General features: G+C 32.1%; 1 protein-coding gene across 1 annotated transcript in view; it reads left to right on the plus strand.

The window, feature by feature from the left end:
* The window catches only part of Si (sucrase-isomaltase), a 79,295-nt gene extending 65,560 nt beyond the window's left edge, over positions 1–13,735 (plus strand). The window contains exons 42-48 of the mRNA XM_046422983.2: positions 330–414; positions 504–557; positions 1,158–1,282; positions 7,158–7,246; positions 10,249–10,298; positions 10,476–10,640; positions 13,206–13,735. Coding sequence (XP_046278939.1) covers positions 330–414; positions 504–557; positions 1,158–1,282; positions 7,158–7,246; positions 10,249–10,298; positions 10,476–10,640; positions 13,206–13,274 — 637 coding nt within the window. The 3' untranslated portion in view covers positions 13,275–13,735. The remainder of the gene's footprint in view (positions 1–329; positions 415–503; positions 558–1,157; positions 1,283–7,157; positions 7,247–10,248; positions 10,299–10,475; positions 10,641–13,205) is intronic.
* The last annotated feature ends 5,618 nt before the right edge of the window (positions 13,736–19,353 follow it).

Raw genomic sequence — 19,353 nt, forward strand, 5'->3', positions numbered from 1 at the left:
GGTGTTATCAATGTTGCTTCCTATTTTTTATTATATTCTAGGAAAAGTTAATATTTCTACCTGTGAGACTTCTCCTCCAAGGTGGTTTCTCATCTGGTTGGTCTTACATTCCATCACATTTTCTGCATTATGTAAGGATATTTATTGATAGTTGAGATAACTTTGAATTCCAATTATTGGAATTATCTCTAGTGTTTTTATACTTTGTTTTTCATTTTAATCCACTAAAGTCTGCTGTAAAAAACATGATTTGAATAAACATTTCATGGTATTTAGTAGAGATAAGATAATTTCACTTACTTTAATTACTTGTAATTATTTTTGTCAAGGTTCTTTGAGGAAAAGCCAACTTGGGATATATACAAGCAATTCTTGTGGGGTCCAGCATTTTTGGTCACCCCTGTGTTGGATCCTGTAAGTTCCACCACATGTTTTGTTTAAAAAAATTTTTTTTAGTTAATTTTATATGTTTTTAATGATTATATCTTTACTTTAAATTCCAGGATGACACTGTAGAAGGCTATATCCCTAATGCTCGGTGGTTTAACTACTATACTGTAAGTATTTAAAAACTCAGGGGAATTGACTAAAGATATATGCATAGAGTTGCATTGATGTAACCAATGAAGTGTGTTCACTTTCCTCTTTAAAAGAATAACATTTGTCTTGCTAACTATATCTGAATCAAATTAACACACAGTGAAGGAGGGTAAATTTTTTCTGCTCTAATTTGTTAAGTAGTCATTGATTTCTTTCTGCAAATAAACATGAAAATTGAACATTACTTGAAGTAAGGTCTTGTCCTTCATTGGTTATGATAAACAATCATTAAAGGTAATGAGATCCTTCCAGGGATCATGTACATGGAAAGTCAGAAATAGCTTTTGTGACCTTTCAGAATTCATATGTGTTCTGCACATAAGCTTCACAAAAACAAATAGCTATAAATTACTTTCAGAGTTATTATAGAGGACCCTATTTAACTAAGAACTATGGGTATGCTTTAAACAACATGATTCCTTGAATAAACAGTTTTGTTAATTTTTAAACTGGAAAGCATATCATTTGGGTTTATAAATGTATGCCCTCAAGTACAAAACTGCTGATGATCTATTTCTTATTTCTCTTGTTATTCTTTTCATCTCTTTCATTTCCAGGGTGAAGATATAGGTTTCAGAGGAAAAAATAGTACATTTCCAACTGACTGGGATAAAATAAATCTACATGTTAGAGGTGGTTACATCCTACCATGCCAAGAGCCTGCTCAAAACACATTTTATAGGTAAGTTAACTGTTTTCAGGGCTCTGATTATGTTTTGTGATATATCCTGCTAGAAATGTCTGGAAAGGTCTAAGATTTTTCTCTGACCTGCAAGCTAATAAGTTTGCCTGCCATGGTGATGGGGATACTGAGTCAGGAATATCTTTATTAATGATAGCATAGCAAGAAACAGAAAACTTCACATTAACATAAATTTTCCTTGATTGTCAAGTCCCTTGATTGTCAATTGTATATAATGGTGGAAATCATGCCATATTCATACATGCACATAACAATTTGATCAATCCCTTTCCCCATCACATTCCCTTTTCTTATATTTCTGCCTATCCCTGATCCACTTGCACTACTCTACTGATCCTGCACCTCCTCCTCCTATTATTATGATTATGATTATTATTATTATTATTTAGTGCATTATAATTATGGTCATACATGAACATAGCATAGTAGGGTAGATTTCGTGCCTCAGAACTCTCCATTCCTTCCCGTCTTCCCTTCGTCTCAATCCCCTTATTTCTACTCTATTGATCTCCCTTCTACTTCATGAAATCAATTTTTATTCCTTTTTAAAATTCTCTCCAGCTTCCATATGTGAGTGAATACTTTTGACTCTTAACTTTCTGAGTCTATCTTTTTTTACTTAGCAAGGTATTCTGCAGTTCTACCTACTCAGCAGCAAATGAGATTTTTTTTATGGCTAAATAAAACTCCATTGTGTATATATAACACATTTTCTTTACCCATTCATCTGTTAAAGGTGCTGGGGAAACTGGGTATCCATTTATATAAGAATAAAACGAGATCATCTGTTTAAGAGCACCTACACTCATTCCATAACTTGGCTACTTTTAATTGTGCCGCTATAAATATTGTTTATATGTTTACATTATTTATTGATTTTTCAAATAAATTCCAAGGAATGAGATAGGGGGTCATATAGTGATTCCATTCCTACTGTTGCCATATGCTTTCTAAAATGGTTGTATTAATTTCCAGTCCCACCAAACAATGTTTAAGTGGTTGTATTAATTACAGTCTCACCACATGCTTACAGCAATCATTATTATTTGTATTCCTAATGATTGCCATTCTAAATGAAGTGAGATGAAATCTCAGTGTATTTTTGATCTGCTTTTCCCTGATTGCCAAGGATATTGAATATTTTATTTAAATATCTGTTGTCCATTTGTATTTCTTTTGATAAATGTCTATTTCAATCATTTGTCCATTTGTTTATTAGGTTGTTTTTATGGTGTTATATTTTTGAGTTCTGTATATTGTACATTAATCCCCTGTCAGAATAGTTATAGGCAAAGATTTTTCCTCATTCTGTAGGCTGTCTCTTTATGCTATTAAATATTTCCTTTGCTGTGTAGATATTTTTTAATTTGATGCCATTCCACTTATTGATTATTGGTTTTATTTCTTGAAATTTAGGATTCTCATTAAGGAAGTCAGTGCCTGTATCATATGTTAGAATGTTGACTTTATTATTATTATTTTTTGAGCAGTTGCAGAGTTTAGTCTACTTCTTAGGTCTTTGACCTACTTTGAGTTGATTTTTGATTTTTTTTTTTTTGAGGGTAAGAGAGATGATCTAGTTTTATTCTTCTATAAATGGATACCCAGTTTTCCCAGCACCTTCTGTTAAGAAGGCTATATTTTCTCCAAAGTTTGGAGAAAACTTGGTCTAGAATAGATGAATTTTTCCATGTGGGTTTGTCTCTGTGTCTTCTACTTCCATTCCACTCATCTTCATGTCTGTTTTCATACTAATATGACAATGTGATTTTTACTTTAGTTCCACATTATAATTTTAGATTAGGTTTTGTGATACCTCCAATATCAATCTTTCTGTTGAAGACTGCTTTGGCTATGCTGGGTCTTTTATCCTTTCATATGAATGTTAGTAATGTTTGTTGTAGTTCTGTGAAGAATGTCATTAGTATTTTTGATGGGTATTGGGTAACATTTGTAGATTACTCTTGGAAGTATCATCTTTTGAACAATATTATTTGTGTCTATCCCAAGAATAGACACAAATGGCATCTTTCCACCTTCTGAGGTTTTCTTCAGTTTCTTTCTTCAGTGTTTTTTAATTTTCATCATAGCCATCTTTTACTACCTTGGGTATATTTTTTACAGTTTTTTTCTTTAATATTACTATGAATGGAATAGTTTTCCTAATTTCTTTCTCATTATTGATGCACAGGAAATTGATTGTTATCCCAAAACAGATAATTCGATTTCTTCTTTTCCTATTTGTAACCTTTTAATTTCCTTCTCTTGCCTAAATTGCTTTGGCTATAGCTTCGAGTACTGTATTGAATAATATTATATGGTTTTTTCAGTTTATTTTTTTTATCAAGAATAGGTGCAAGATACAGTTGAAGAGTTTTTCTGAAACTATTTAAATGATCATGTGATTTTGTCCATAATTTTACTTATTTGATGAATTACATTTATTGATTTGCATATGTTGAACCAACTTTGCATTCTTAGAATAAAACCTCCTTGATTATGGTATACAGTCCAGAGGATCATTAGGGACTATTTTGAAAACATATTCAAATAAATCCGAAAATCTAAAATATATTGACAAATTTCTGGACTATCTGAATTACAACCAAGAGAATATAAAAAGACCTAAACTGACCAATATCAAGCAAGGAGATTGAGGCAGTAATAAAAACTTTCCCACACAGAAAAGCATAGAACCCTGATAAATTCTCAGCTGATTAACCAATTAAAGAAAAACTAATGATAATCTTCCTCAAATTAGTGCATGAAGTAAAAAATAAGGGAACACTCCCAAATTCATTCTATGGAGCTAGTATCACCGTGACACCAAAACCAGACAAGGGCATATCAAGGAAAGAAAAATTCAGATCCATTCTTGATGAACACAGATACAAAAATACTCAATAAAATACCAACAATTTACATTTAAATATACATTATTGTATATCATGACTAATGCTGTTTGCTTTTTAAATTCTTTTAAACAATAGTTCACAAGAAAAGCTGTGAGTTTTTATGTGAGATATTTAGAAATGCAAGAAACTTATGGAAAATTGTCTTTCAATGAAATATCTAATTTTAAAGTAAGAAAACTTATCAAACTAAAATACAAATTAAAACTTTATGCCCCTTGTACATAATATGTAGAAGAATTAATAAACCTTTTCTTTTGAATGACTGTCTTAGCTAGGTCCTCATCTTTTACTGTACATGTAGAAAGAACTATCATTTGCTTCCTGAAAGCATGAAGTTTTAAAAGTCTTTAGAGATTAATTTTAGGTTTTCATAGCAAAATTATGTGGAATGTCAGAGATTTCCCACATACCTCCCACTATCATAACCTCTCCTATTATCAACATCCCTCACCAAAGTGCTACATTTGTTATAATTTATGAACCCATATGAACACGTCATTATCATCCAGTGTCCATTGTTTATATTAGGTTTCTCTCTTGGTGTTTTATCTAAATCTGTGGATTTTACAAGGTATGAACCATTACAGTATCATACTGAATAATATCAGTGCCCTGAAAATCCTTTGCATCCCACCTACTTATTCCCTCCAACACAAAATTTCCACTGACATTTTTACTCCCCTCATAGTTTTACCTTCTCCAGAATGACATATTGTTAGAATCACATCAAATAGCTCTTTAGATTGACTTCTTTCACTTAGTAGTACACATTTAATATTTTGCATATCTTTTCTTGACTCTATATCTCATTTCATTTTAGCACTAAATAATATCCCATACCATGAATGTTTTAATGAACTTTAAGTCAACTTTGTTTGGAAAACTTCTCTTTCTTTTACATCTATTTTTTTTTCCTGTCTCTGCCTCATTTTATCTGCCCTGCAATATATTTTTCAGACTCATGGAAATGTAGATATCCATTGAAAATATCACTATTCAAATTTCTAAGTTCCCTGCTCTCTAAAGGCAAGGAGACCTGCCTTTGATGTATTTATTTATTTATTTATTTGGTACCAGGAATTGAACTCAGGGACACTCCACCCACTGAGCTACATCCCCAGCCCTATTTTGTATTTTATTTTTACAAATAGGGTCTCACTGACTTGCTTAGCACCTCACTTTTGCTGAGGCTGGCTTTGAACTCGCAATCCTCCTTCCTCAGCCTCCTGAACTGCTGGGATTACAGGCATGCACCACTGAGCCCAACCGGAGACCTACCTTTTAGTGGCTTTACCCCACATAATGATGAGTTGAGGGACAACACAGAAACTCATTATCACCATGAATTGATCATCATCTAGCCATGATAACTTTTTTTTTTTTCCGAGAGGTCCTCCTCCCTATTATCCTTGTCTTTTTTTTTTTTTCACCATCATGTCCATTACACCAAGAACATAGGATGATTCTGTCTCATGAGACTGACGTAAGAATCAATTTCTTGTACCATAATAATTTTTATTCCCAAGACCTATAGACCTGGCTTAGACATTCAGATTATGGAGGACTCTGTTCCTGTCTCTCTTCTCTTTTCATACTGAAAACACTTTCTTGGTGACCTATGTACTGACAGGCCATATCTCCTGGAACCACCTAACTTTTTTTCTGTCAATATCCTGTTCTGACATTATTTGAAAAAAGAGAAAAATGATAAGTGAGGTCTCCATGGAGACCATTCATAATTTCTGCATAGAAGATTCTTTACTTTTCCTATAAAAGAGGTCAGGTTCTATGTCTCTGTCTCTCTTTTTAATCTATGTGCATGGATTAAAAAGGGAATGTAGTAAATTTGATATAAGATTTAGGAATACACCCAGGGTACAATGAAGCTTATGGAGTTTTTAATCTCAAGTTTTAACATGGGTTGAGAAATTGTGGGTTGAATCAGATTTTTGATATTTAAAAAACACAGTTCTCTGTTAAACTAGTGCCTATTAACTGAAACAGACACATTCACACACACACACACACATTAATGCTGAGGAATGTTAACATCTTTTAACTAAAAAATATGTCATTGCTGAGAAGACTTGAAGACTTGAGCTTTAATCACAGATATTTTAGCAGACTCCCATGACAATATATCCTTCAACATTTGTGACTGGAAAAGGTAGATATCTAAAAATAATTTGCCTGAGAAATCCTTTCTTAATAATATGAGACTTTCAAACCCAGTTACTTTCCATAAATTGCTGTTGAATGAGCACAGGCACAGGTATTTAGTTCATAGTTAGGCCTCACCTTGGGAGGTGTTGTCTATTACATATATAGAACTTGCCAGTTATTCTATATTCTTATTAATAATTTTTCAATGATAATTGAATGATTTATATATGGAAACATGAAGAAGGCTTAAGTCATAGAAGACTTAAGTAATATAGTAATGCTTAATGGCCAATGACAGGATTAGAGAGAGAAAAATAAATTTATCAATGAACTTTATATGGTTGTAATTACTATAAATAAGGCTACTCTTGATAATTTAGAGTAGATGTTATTATATGCTAGTGCTGGGCATAGTAGTGCACACCTATAGTGTCATGGCACATGCCTGTAGTGCCAGTGACATGGGAGGCTGAGGCAGGAGGATTGCAAGTTCAGTCCAGCCTCAGCAACTTAGTGAAGTCCTAAGCAACTTAGGAAGAACCTGTCTCAAAAAAAAAGACATGCATGATATTTTGTATTAAATATGATGAATTTTATGTTTTAATATTTGTAACATTTTAAAGAGAAAAATTCTTTAATTTTCTTTGTCTAAATAATTTGCATTCTCCTTAATTGCTATTCCATTTGTGCTCTTTTGGATACTTTTATGGATGCCACATCATATAAAATGCACTATTCTGCTAGTATGGGTAAAATTATATATTTCTTTTTTGCAGTCGAAAAAATTACATGAAGCTCATTGTTGCTGCAGATGATAATCAGATGGCACAAGGATCTCTATTTTGGGATGATGGAGATACTATAAGTGAGTGTTCCATTTAGTAGATAAATATAATTATATATATATATATATATATATATATATATATATATATATATATATTCTGTTCTTTCATATTTTACTTTTTTTTTGGAAGCTGAGTACAAAGCTTTTATTCAAAGCTAAAAGACCTTGAAAATTACTTGAATCAACTTGGATAAACAAAGTTGGAAATATTTCAAGACCCCTTTCTTGTTTTAAATTTGTTTAATACCTAAATTAAATATCTGACTAGTGAAGAGATTTGTATAGTGTGTATTACCTATGGCAGAAGCTAATACAGTGCCATTCACAAAATAGATACTGAGTATATATTAAAATACATAGATACTAAGTATGTCATCCCAGGGACTCTGGAGGCCCAAAAGTTTGAGGAAAGCATTATCAACTTAGTGAAAACCTGTTACAAAATAAAAAGCAAAAACGCCTGTAATCCCAGCAGTTTGGGAGGTTGAGGCAGGAGGATCACGAATTCAAAGCCAGCCTTGGCAATGGCGAGGCTCTAAGCAACTCAGTGACATCTGTTTCTAACTAAAATATAAAATAGGGCTGGGGATGTGGCTCAGATGTTGAATGCCCAGTACCCCACCAAAAAAAAAAAAAGTCTGGAGATGAAGAACAGTGGAGCACCACTGGGTTCAATCTTTAGTACCATGATACAAACAAACAAACAAAAAAAGGAGTCTTCTGGGGCCCATCCAAATTCCACTAGTTTGAGGAGAAAATGAGGAATCTTCTGCCTTTGAGCAAAATTCCCTCAGGAGATTCTTATTCTGTAGATAAAATATAATCGCCATTAATAGTACCAGTTCTCTCAGATGGAGTTCTAAACATTTTATTGACACAAACTTTAGTCATAAAAATTGTCACCAATGTGAAGTTGTAGTTTTCATATACTACCATTTAAATTAACTGTCCACAGATGATAAATTTTCATTAATAGCAAAGATATGTATCATCTTTTAATCAAATAAATATTCTAAAACCAAAAAAGATAAGAATCTATTAGTAAATATAAAGCATGTGAGAAACTTGACATAAGAATTCTATGTTAGCACAGAGAAGAGTGGTGCATACATGTAGCTCAGTAACTCGGGAAGATGAGGAAGGAAGATTGCAAGTTTGAAGCCAGCCTTTGCAATTCAATGAGCCCTAATGCAACTTAGTGAAACCATGTCTCAAAATAAAAAATAAAATGGTCTGGATATGGAGCTCACTGGTAAATCACTTCTAGGTTCAATCCCTAGTATTAAAAAGTGAAATGAGAAATTATACCCCGTCTGATTCAAAGGTATGATATGTCAAGATCATTGTACTATCATGTGTAACTAATTAAAACAAAAAAGTGAAAAGTAAAAGAGAAATAATCATATACAAGTGAACAATCATAAAATTGGCCTAAAGTCCTCTTCATTTTCTGGTTTAGAAGGCGAACCAGTAAACCACTATGAGATAAAACCCTTTGGTTTAGAACCTTGACTTTCAATACTATTTTAACTGATGTTCTACTAAGTTCACAGCCTTTCTTTCCCTTATCTTCCAGCAGTATGTACTTTGAATTTACCAATAATTTTCCAGGGGTGTTAAGTTGATATATGTATAATTGTTTTTCCCCAGCTTTTCCTACTGCACTAAGTTGTAAGTGAAAACTTAGTATGCCCTGTGTCCTATTCAGTTTTCATGGCAGACTTATCTTTAATTGCTGGAAATTACTAATATGATTCAGATTATATATTTATGATCTCTTTATTCAAGAACAAAAATTGTTCTGGACAATTTTTGTAATCACAACATATAAAATAATTAGGTTTTTCAAATAATCCCCTGGAATTTCTTGACTAGACACCAAATATAGTATGCAAAAAATACTTCATTTCTGAATTTATTAGATTGGAATCTCTAAATTTATCTTCTACATGGAGGACACCAATCTAAATTGATATTCCCATCTGATGTTATTCTTTCTTTTAGACAAATACATTCAAATTTTGTGATATAATTTGCAGAACAGTTCTCTCAAAGTAAATTGAAGATAGATAAAAATTAACACATCCTAAAACTTGCAAACATAAAGTACGTCTTAACCTTTCTAACATTATAATATTTAATCTTTATTTGCCTTATGGATGTTAATGAAGCATCTAGATATATTGGTGCCTTTGACTATGATCAGAGATGTTAACTTCTTCCTATTCAACAAAACTTTTCATATTTTCCTAGTACTTGTCACTGTGCTTTATTTAATCTAATTCTATGAGTAAAACATTCTGTTAAAACTTCTGCTAAAATTGTAAATTGAAAAGTTAAGACTAAAATACTTAAGGCATATTGGCACTAATATACTCACAATTCATATTAAATTAGTTATGCATATGTTAGTTTATATTCAGAGAAGAAAGTTTGAGGCTGAATATCAATTTTCTTACAGGAAAACTAGTCTATTAATTTTTCATTAAATTAAGGAATATGATGCTGACATATGTAAGTAGAGAGGGGAATTAAAATATATTGCTTTTTCCATGTTATCTCAATATGTATTTTAATCAGGCATTTGATGTACTTTCCATCTTCTGTATGCTTCTTTGTTTTTTACATATATGCACAGTCAGAGAAGTCAGAGTAAATTTATCCTGATTACAGATGTTGGCTATATTTAATCATTTCAATTTTGCAATTTATTTAACTATTTTAGCACTGACTTTCCTCTATTATACAATGGAAAATCAAGTAATATATATCTCTAAAGTAGCAGTGATAAAGTGCTTAGAGTTTCAAAATGAGAATGTTTAATAAGTGTTAGCTCTAAAATTATTATAAAATAGATACCAGATGAACTAAAAATCTTATGTTTTGTCAGTTTGACTTTCATTAGAAATGCAGGAATACAACATTATAACATTTTTAACAGGAAGGGAAATTAGTTATACTAAGAGTTTACTACTGTTCTTTGAAAATAAAAATATATTACTTTTTTTCTCTCTCTACAGACACCTATGAAAGAGACCTATACTTCTTGGTACAATTTAATTTAAAAGAGGTATTTAAAATTATTTATGTACAATTGTGTTAAAGAATGTGTGAAGTTTCATTCCATGTTTATTAGATAAAACACTTACTTTAAATATACCAATAATTTTATATACTATAATATACATTTTGTCAATTTAATTGCTCTTGCAAATGAAGGGCTTAAAATTTTCCTTTACCTTTGTAGAAAACTTTGACAAGCACTATACTGAAAAATGGTTACATAAATAAAAGTGAAATGAGGCTTGGATCTGTCCATGTATGGGGGAAAGGAAATGTTCCTGTCACTGGAGTCAACTTGATATATAATGGAAACACAGTACCACTTAGATTTGAAAACCTAGAAAAAGAGGTAAGTGAGTTAGAAAATGCAGACATTCAAAATATGAATATGAACTTCTTATATTTCTCATGCCTAAAGAAACATAATTATGAGTCAACTGTGACATTTCTCAAATACTCACAGTAATTAAACTTCCCATTTTATTTCTGTATTACCCTTAGAAACATTTCACAGGTATCAATCAAAATAGTATCTTTTTAATAATTGTTCTGGCATAGCAAAATTAATTTACATTAGATATGCATATTGCTATTTCAGTATTTTTAAATAAAATATGTTAATTTGGACATTGTGTGTGTCAGATTAAAATGTCTTTGAAAAAATTTCAAAATTAATACAGCTACCTACTCTTACTCATGAATACAGGTCTGAGTGAGGATACAGACATTAAACAAGGAGTCAGGATTCCTATGTTAAAGTAACATTGCTACCATTAATTTGATTTTTTATTTTGAAAAATTGATTTTGGGTCCTCTCTTTCTTTCCAATTAAATAAAAATAAACAGGTAAACAGTCTGCTAAACTCCTTCCAATTCTAAATTCTGTGAATCTGTGAATTGTTAAGGTATACTTCAAACAATATATATTCTACAAAATAGTTAAGGTTTTGATCAAGTTGAAGGTCAGATCTGCACTGCTAAAACTATGTGTGACTACATAATATTTAAACAAACTTGTTTAAACCACCTAGCCATTATTCACTTGGAACTTACAGAATAGCCAGTTTGCTGATTTCAAATTAAATTAAAAAAAGACTATATCTTGGGCTGTCTCAGATTTTTGTAAATTTCATAGGATATTAGATTTAAACAGCGGCTACCAAATTTTTTTTTCCACTTGAAATTTAACACTTGTCCCATAACTTTTATTCAAATGAAGCAAATAATGTCAAATGAAGATGTCAAATTATATTTAATGTGTTGGGTATTATTTTGTTTTGAACAAATGTGGCAGAAAAAAAGAGATCATTTTAAAAAGGTTGATATTTCACTGCTTCCAAACATATTTATGAAGAATTTTAAATACTATGAAGAAATTTTTTGATGTTTCATTACACTAATGGTTTCGAAAATGTTACTCTTGGTGAACCATTTGAAATGAAGATATTCATTTTAACAAAATGAAGAGTTGCTTACAAGTGCATTCAAAGGCAAAAAATTTTTGGACACAGTTTTTCAAGCATTAATGTAGGAAAGTTATAGAAGAAAATGAAAGGGAAGCGAGGAACAGGGAGATTGGAGAGCAAGAAATGAAAGAGGAAGACCAGGCAGAGATATATATGAGAGTTTATTTGTCAGAGCTGACAAATAAAGGGCATCTCTCCATAGATGGATAGAGGCAAAAGAGGCTTGGGGTTCTGGATTTTATAGGGCAGACTCAGGGATTAGAGTGGTTAAGGGTGGGTTAGGTATGAGGGAATGGTGAGCCTTTTTCAGAAATGCCCTTGGGCAGGAAAGTAAATTTTTTTTTTTTTAATGGCATTGTCACTTAAGATGGCTGTCCAGATGTTAATCAAAGAACTTACAGAAAGACAGTCCATTTCTTTCTACACTCATGTTGCCCTTCTGCATAGGTGTGGCAACTTTATGCAAAGGATGATTTAACTGCAATATCAATATAATTTTTAAAACATTTTCCTAGAAACAAATATGTCTAGCTGATTTTGTGTGAGCTATTGTTTTTCTGGTTATAGATCTTGACAGTAATTAGTCATTTTACTTTTGCAATTTATTTAATAGTTTTGATACTAACTTTCCTCTGTTATATAATGGAAATTCTAATGATATGTATCTCTTGAGTAAAAGTGATAAAGTACTACTAAAGAACTAGCTTAGGGTTTTTTGGTTACAATAGATCAATTTTAAAACTGACTAATAGATATTAAGATAAGTATTTTTTCCCATTTAAATGCTTCTACTACTATGGTAAATTGACCCAGATTTGCTATGCCTAAGTGAAGAATAAATTTTTTAAAGCCCTTAATTGAGTACTTGATGTGTGATAGGCAGCAGAGAATGTTGATATTCTCCTTCACTTGCCTATTGGTTGAATACAAACTTTTAAAGCTAAGACACAGAGAATCATGTAAGCATATATTAGAGAAAAAGCAATAAAAATATAACATGATTATTTGACCATAATTGCTTAGATTATTTTTATGGTTAGTCACTGTAGAGTCTAGCTAAATTTATCTCCAGTAAAGAAGGTGATACTTAAAAAATTGACAATTGGCCATAAAGGATAGATGCCTTTATAACATTTGAGGATTGGAAGTGTAGCAGTTTATGTAGTGCAATTATGAACTCCTCCAAATTTAGGTGTTGTGTCAAAAAATAGATATCAAGGTGATTGCCTAGTAGTTTTGGCTTTTTATGTCTTTGACATTCTGCCTCAGGTAATTCATTTCCGTTATCTATAACATGGGTAGCTGAGATGGTTTCCAACTGTGAAATAAAAGTTTAGCAAAAAAAAAAAAAGTGTATCCTGTTTCATGCTAAATAAAATCATCTTTGTTTGAAAAAGAACAAAAATGTGATTTTAATTAAATAATTTCAATTTTACTTTTTTTTTCAGATATTAAATATTGACCTTAAAGACAAAAATGTTACTCTTGATGAACCATTTGAAATCAGCTGGTCATGAAGAGTGCCACCAATTCAAGTTCTCAAGGAGAAATTAATACTGGATTTAAGTTTCACGGCACTTACAAGTGTCCCTTCTCATTAACTCTTACATTCTGTAAAATATAATTTTCATAACACTTTCCTAAAAATTGTTGCACAGTGTACATCAAAAGTAATGCTAAATTTTTTATATTAATGTAGTTTGTATTCAATTATTTAAAATTTTTAATAGGATTTGGATAATTCTATGTTGAATAGTTTGGATAGTTGATAAGCAGAAGGTCGATCTGTACACATAATATTAAATATATATGTGTAAAACTAAACTATAATTAAAATGTGATTTTTAAATTAAGTGAAACATGTAATTATAAGTGTTATACAATATTTTTTAATATTTCACAGATTTGTTATGTAACAAGTCGTTACAAAATTTAATTATTTTGTACCATGTGTATTTAATTAGGAAACAGAAAATAAAATGTGTGTATATATATTAAAATGGGCACATTTTCCCATTATTTTCATAATGAAATTTGTCTTATTCAGTTTAGGTTGCTATACTAAATTACCATTACCTGGTAGATTAAACAAGAAACATTATTTTTCCCAGTTTGTGAGGCTAGGAAGTCCAAGATCATGCAAAGCTCCTGCAGATTCAGTGTCTGTTGAGTGTATCATCCTTATTTGCCCATGGTGTCTTCATAAGTCCTCCCATCATAGAAAGAGAGGGAAAGACAGCAAATTCTGCCAAGTCTCCTTTCTTTTTTTTAAATATATTTTTATTTGTTCTAATTAATTATACATGACAATGGAATGCATTTTTTACATCATACATAGAGTATAACTTCTCATTTGTTTGGTTTTGTACATGATGTAGAGTTACACAGGTCAAGTAATCATATATACACATAAGGTAATAATGTCTGACGCATTCTCCTATTATTCCTACTCCCATGCCCCTTGCCTCCTTTCACGCCCCTCTGTCTAGTCCAAAATACATCTATTCTCCCCCACCCCTTATTTTGAATTAGTATCCATATATCAGAGAAAATATTTGGCCTTTGTTTCTTTGAGATTCGCTTATCTTGCTTATCATATTGTTCTGCAGCTCCATCCATTTACTGGCAAATTCTACAATTTCATTCTTCTATAAGACTGATTAATGTTCCACTGTTCATATATACTATAGTTTCTTTATCCACTCATCTGTTGAAAGGCATCTAAGTTGGTTCCACAGGTTAGCTATTGTGAATTGAGCTGCTATAAACATTGATGAGGCTGTGTCACTGCAGTATGCTGATTTTAAGTCCTTTGGGTATAGACTGAGGAATGGGATAGCTAGGTCAAATGGTGGTTCCATTCCCAATTTTCTGAGACATCCCCAGCATTCTCCATAATGGTTCCACCAATTTTCAGTCCCACCAGCAATGTATGAGTGTACCTTCTTCCCCACATCCTTCCCAACATTTAGGACACCAATCCTTAAGTGAGAACTCAATCTCATGGCTGATTTCCTAAAGTCCCCATCCACAGGTGTCTATCACATTGATGACTTGGGGGTTTCAACAAATGAATTTTGGTGAAAACAACTATCAGCTCCATAGTAGGAATCCATTTGATTTTCAAGTTTTGCTTTGAACAGGAGAATAAAACAAAACAAAACAAAAAAACACTACTACTGTCTATTTTTCTTCAGTTACTTGAATAAATCATTCTAGCTAATTCATTCATTAGGACTCTCTAAATCACAGCCTAGGAAAGGTTTCCTTGGTGTTTTTAACATTTAGATTACTTTCAAGTTTACTTAACTTATGAACTGTGACTTGATATAATTGTTTTCTAATTATAAAATTAGATTTTTGCTATCATAGACCATTTACGATAATCATAACTCAGAATACAAAGACAAGGGAAAACAATGAAAGTGATAATAATGACAACAACAATAATAATAAATTATTTATTCTAAGAAATTTTATAGTGTTTCAGGGGAATTGGCAAGCAGATCTCAAATTATAAAATTTGGTGCTAAGAAGGAATCCCATCACTGCATATGGGATTGAAAGAATAGAGAAGTTTTTTGCTGATGATCATTTGATAGTCAGTGAAACCATAATATTCATAATATTACCTCAAATCCAGAGCAAGGGAGTTGGACCTCTGGGGACTGAAACCTCTAAAACTGTGAGCCCCCAAATAAACTTTTCCTTCTTTAAAATTGTTGTTCTCAGGTCTTTTGGCCACAGCAAGAAAAAGCCAACTAAAACACTAATTCAGAATAAGACTAGGAAAGGTTAAGAACATGTTAAGCTGAAATCTGTCAAGAGTGTGTGTTTTTGCCACATCACTACCCTCCTGAGAATTGTAGCTTATCATAATATTCTCTAGCTCCATCCATTTACTGGCATTACTGGCTTATTTTTTTTCCATCCATTTTTGGCTTATTTCCTTTATTCCTAGAGCCTGGAAGCTGATTCTAACTTCCTAAATTCTCAAAGCTCTCTAGAGGCTCAGCTCTTTGAAGAATGTAACTCAAAAGCTAGTCAACTAGACATTAAATGACTTGCTTCTGATGAACTCCTCCTTTCAGACCAGCTAACAAGTTAGCTGTCATCTTAAGATACGTCATAGCATCATACTTTTCTAAAATTTTTTGAAAACTTTTAATTTTGACACCCTTTTTACAACTCTAGAAAAGTTAAAATATTAGTACAAAGAATTTTCATATGTCATTTACTTATATCAACAGATTGTTCATGTTTTTTATTAGTTCTTTTTAGTTATGCTTCACAGTAGAATTCATTATGATATAATTATATGAGCATGCAATATATCTTATTCTAATTAGGACCCCATTCTCATGGATATACTTGATGATAGGATTCACTTAGGTATTTTCATATATGTACAAAGGAAAAATATGTTAGATTCATTCTACTGTCTTTCATTACATATCCTCTTCCCTTTCCTTTGTTTCCTTTTCTCTAATCCACTGAACTTCTATTCTTCCACTCCTCTCCCATTATTGTGGTTTAGCTTCCACATATTAGAAAAAAAAATTGACTTTAGTTTTTTCAAATTGTCTTATTTCATTTTGAATTATAGTGTCTAGGTCTCTCCATTTTCCAGCAAATGTCACAAAGTCATTCTTTTTTTATGACTGAGTAATATCCCACTGTGTATATATACCACAATTTATTTTTCCATTCAGCTGTGAAGGGCACTAAGGTTGGCTTCATAGCTTAACTACTGTGAATTATACTGCTATAAACATTGATGTGGCTGCATCACTATAATTTTTAATATTTTTAAGTCCTTTGGATATATTCTGAGGAGTGAGATAACTGGGTCAAAGGGTACATCCAATCCTTGTTTTTTTGAGGAATCTTTATACTGCTTCCCAGAGTGCTTTCCATAGTGGTTACACCAATTTACAGTCCCATTAACAATATATGAGTGTGCTCTTTTCCCCAAGTCCTTACCATCACTTATTGTTACTTATATTCTCGATAATTGCCATTCTGAGTGGACTGACATGAAATAGTGTAGTTTTAATTTTAATCTCTCTAATTGCTAGAGATGTTGAACATTTTAAAATATATTTGTTGATCATTTGTATTTATTCTTCTGAGAAGTGTCTAAGACATTTTCTCGTGGAGTTCTGTTGTTGTTTTTTGAGTCTTCTAAATATAGGATCAAACAGACATAGTTTGAACTTTTATTTTCCTATTTGTATCCTTTCAATTTCTTTCTCCTAATTACTCTTACTAGACTTTGAAGGACTTTTAAATGGAAGTGGTGAAAGAGGGCATTTCTTTCTTGTTCCAGTTTTCTGGAGGGAATGATTTGAGTTTTTCTCCATTAAGAATCACATTGGCCTTCAGTTTGTTGTTTATAGCTTTCACAATGTTGATATGTTCCTTCTATTCCTAGTTTTTTCAATTTTCAAAACATGAATGGATGCTATAGTTCATTAAATGACTTTTTAATTTTTTTTGCATTTATTGATATAAATGTGGTTCTTTGAGCATATTTATGCAATTTTCACATTTATTGATTTCTATATGTTGAGCCAATCTTGAATCTCTGGGATGACCCACTTGATCATGAGGTGCACTCTTGGGTGAAATATTGGTCTTAATTTTTTTTTCCTTGATGTATCTTTGTCTGGTTTTGGTATCGGGATAATATTAGCTTCATAGAATAAATTTGGAAGAGGGCCCTCCTTTCCTATTTCATGGAATAATTTGAGGAGGATTGGTATTAGATCTTCTTTAAAGACCTGGTATAACTTGGTTGAGAACCTACCCAGTCCTGGACTTTTCTTTCTTGGTGGGTTTTTGATCACTTCTATAATTTCATTGCTTTAAATTGAGCTGTCTAAATATTCTATATCTTCCTGGTTCAATCTGGTTAGATCATATGTCTCCAGGAATTTCACTATCTTCCAGATGTTCTAGTTGATTGGAGTACACATTTTCAAAATAGTTTCTGATTATCTTCTGTACTTCAACAGTGTCTGTAATGATATTTCCATTTCTTTTTTTTTTTCAATTTTTACTTGTCCTTTGTAGTTGACAGTAAAATGTATTTGACATATTATACATGTAGAATGTAACTTCCCATTCTTGTGGTCTTACACCATGTTGACTGATACTGGTCATGTATTCATATATGAACATAGGAAAGTTGTCTGATTCATTCTACTGCATTTCCAATTCTCAACCTCCCTCCTTTCTTCATTCCCCTTTGTCTAATCTAATCCAGTGAACTTCTATCCCCCCCACAACCCGCAATTCTGTATTAGCATTCACATATTAGAGAAAATGTTTGGTTTTTGGTTTTTGGTTTTATGGAATTGGGCTTATTTTATTTTTAATTTTTTCTTTTTAGTTTTGTATATATTTTTTGGTTGTAGATGAACACAATACCTTTATTTTATTTATTTACTTTTTAATGGAGTGCCAAGGATCAAACCCAGTGTCTCACACATACCAAGCAAGGACTCCATCACTGAGCTACAACTTCAGCCCCTTGCTTCGTTTTTTGATATAGAGTTTCTCTATGTGGCCCCAGTTGGCCTCAAACTTTTGATCTTTCTGCCTTTGCCACCAAGTAGTTGGGATTATAGCTTTAGCCACCATGCCTGGTTCAAGATGCTCGTTTTAATGAAATAAGATATCTGAGTGGAGACTCTTGGGTGAGTTCATTGATGAGTATTTTATGTTATGGTGTATGTGTGTGTGTTTAATGTGATGCTGGGGATCCAATCCAGGGCCTTGCCTCATGTGCTAAGCAAGTGTGTTACTACTGACCAACAAAGTCAGTTCTTGTATGGTGTTTTGTTTACTACACATCATAACTATATTTATTCAGATGATAACAATTAAGAATAAAAAAAGCTTATTTTATTTGAAAACTACAAAATAATAATAAAAATATGTGGTGCTAAAACTCAGTAGATTAATGAAATAAAACCACCACACACACACATGCTAGAGATCAACATGTAGCATGTTTTTTACTGGGAATGATTTGTGGATCAACATCCATGGAAGAAAGGGAAGGAAAGGGGAAGATGAGAGACTGAGCAGAGGGGAGCCACCTGAGGTAGGGACCCAACAAAAACTCAGTGAGACCAAAGGTCATGTGGCTTTCAAAATTGCCCTGTACTGAGGCAAAGTGGCCAGGCCTTAATGCCCTGTGGTGATCACTCCTTGGATGCAATCTGTCCCTGGAAGGAGGGGAGACTGATCCCAAATTTAGGGCTGTCTCCCACCCACACTCCAGCAGCTGGGCAGGTAAGTTCTTCATTCCTGTAGGGGAATATGGGAGATGCTTCACAGAGTCCAGTCTGCAGATCTTAGTATATATGAAAAAAAAAAAAAAAAAACTCAGTGTCCATTGTAAGTAGTGGTCACAAATCAGGGAAATGAAATCTCACTTGATAAGTGATGCTGGAACCATTGATTATAACTATAGGGAACACACATGAATTAGATTGTTATCTCCTCTTACCTGACATTAATTTCAAATAGATTAAAGAATTGAAAGAAAAAGGAAACAATATACCTAATACTTAAGAGCTTGAAGGA

The sequence above is a fragment of the Marmota monax genome, unplaced genomic scaffold, assembly GCF_021218885.2.
Source record: "Marmota monax isolate L192 unplaced genomic scaffold, Marmota_monax_Labrador192_F-V1.1 WCK01_AAM20220418_F8-fsc00175, whole genome shotgun sequence".
In the NCBI taxonomy this organism is placed as follows: Eukaryota; Metazoa; Chordata; class Mammalia; order Rodentia; family Sciuridae; genus Marmota; species Marmota monax.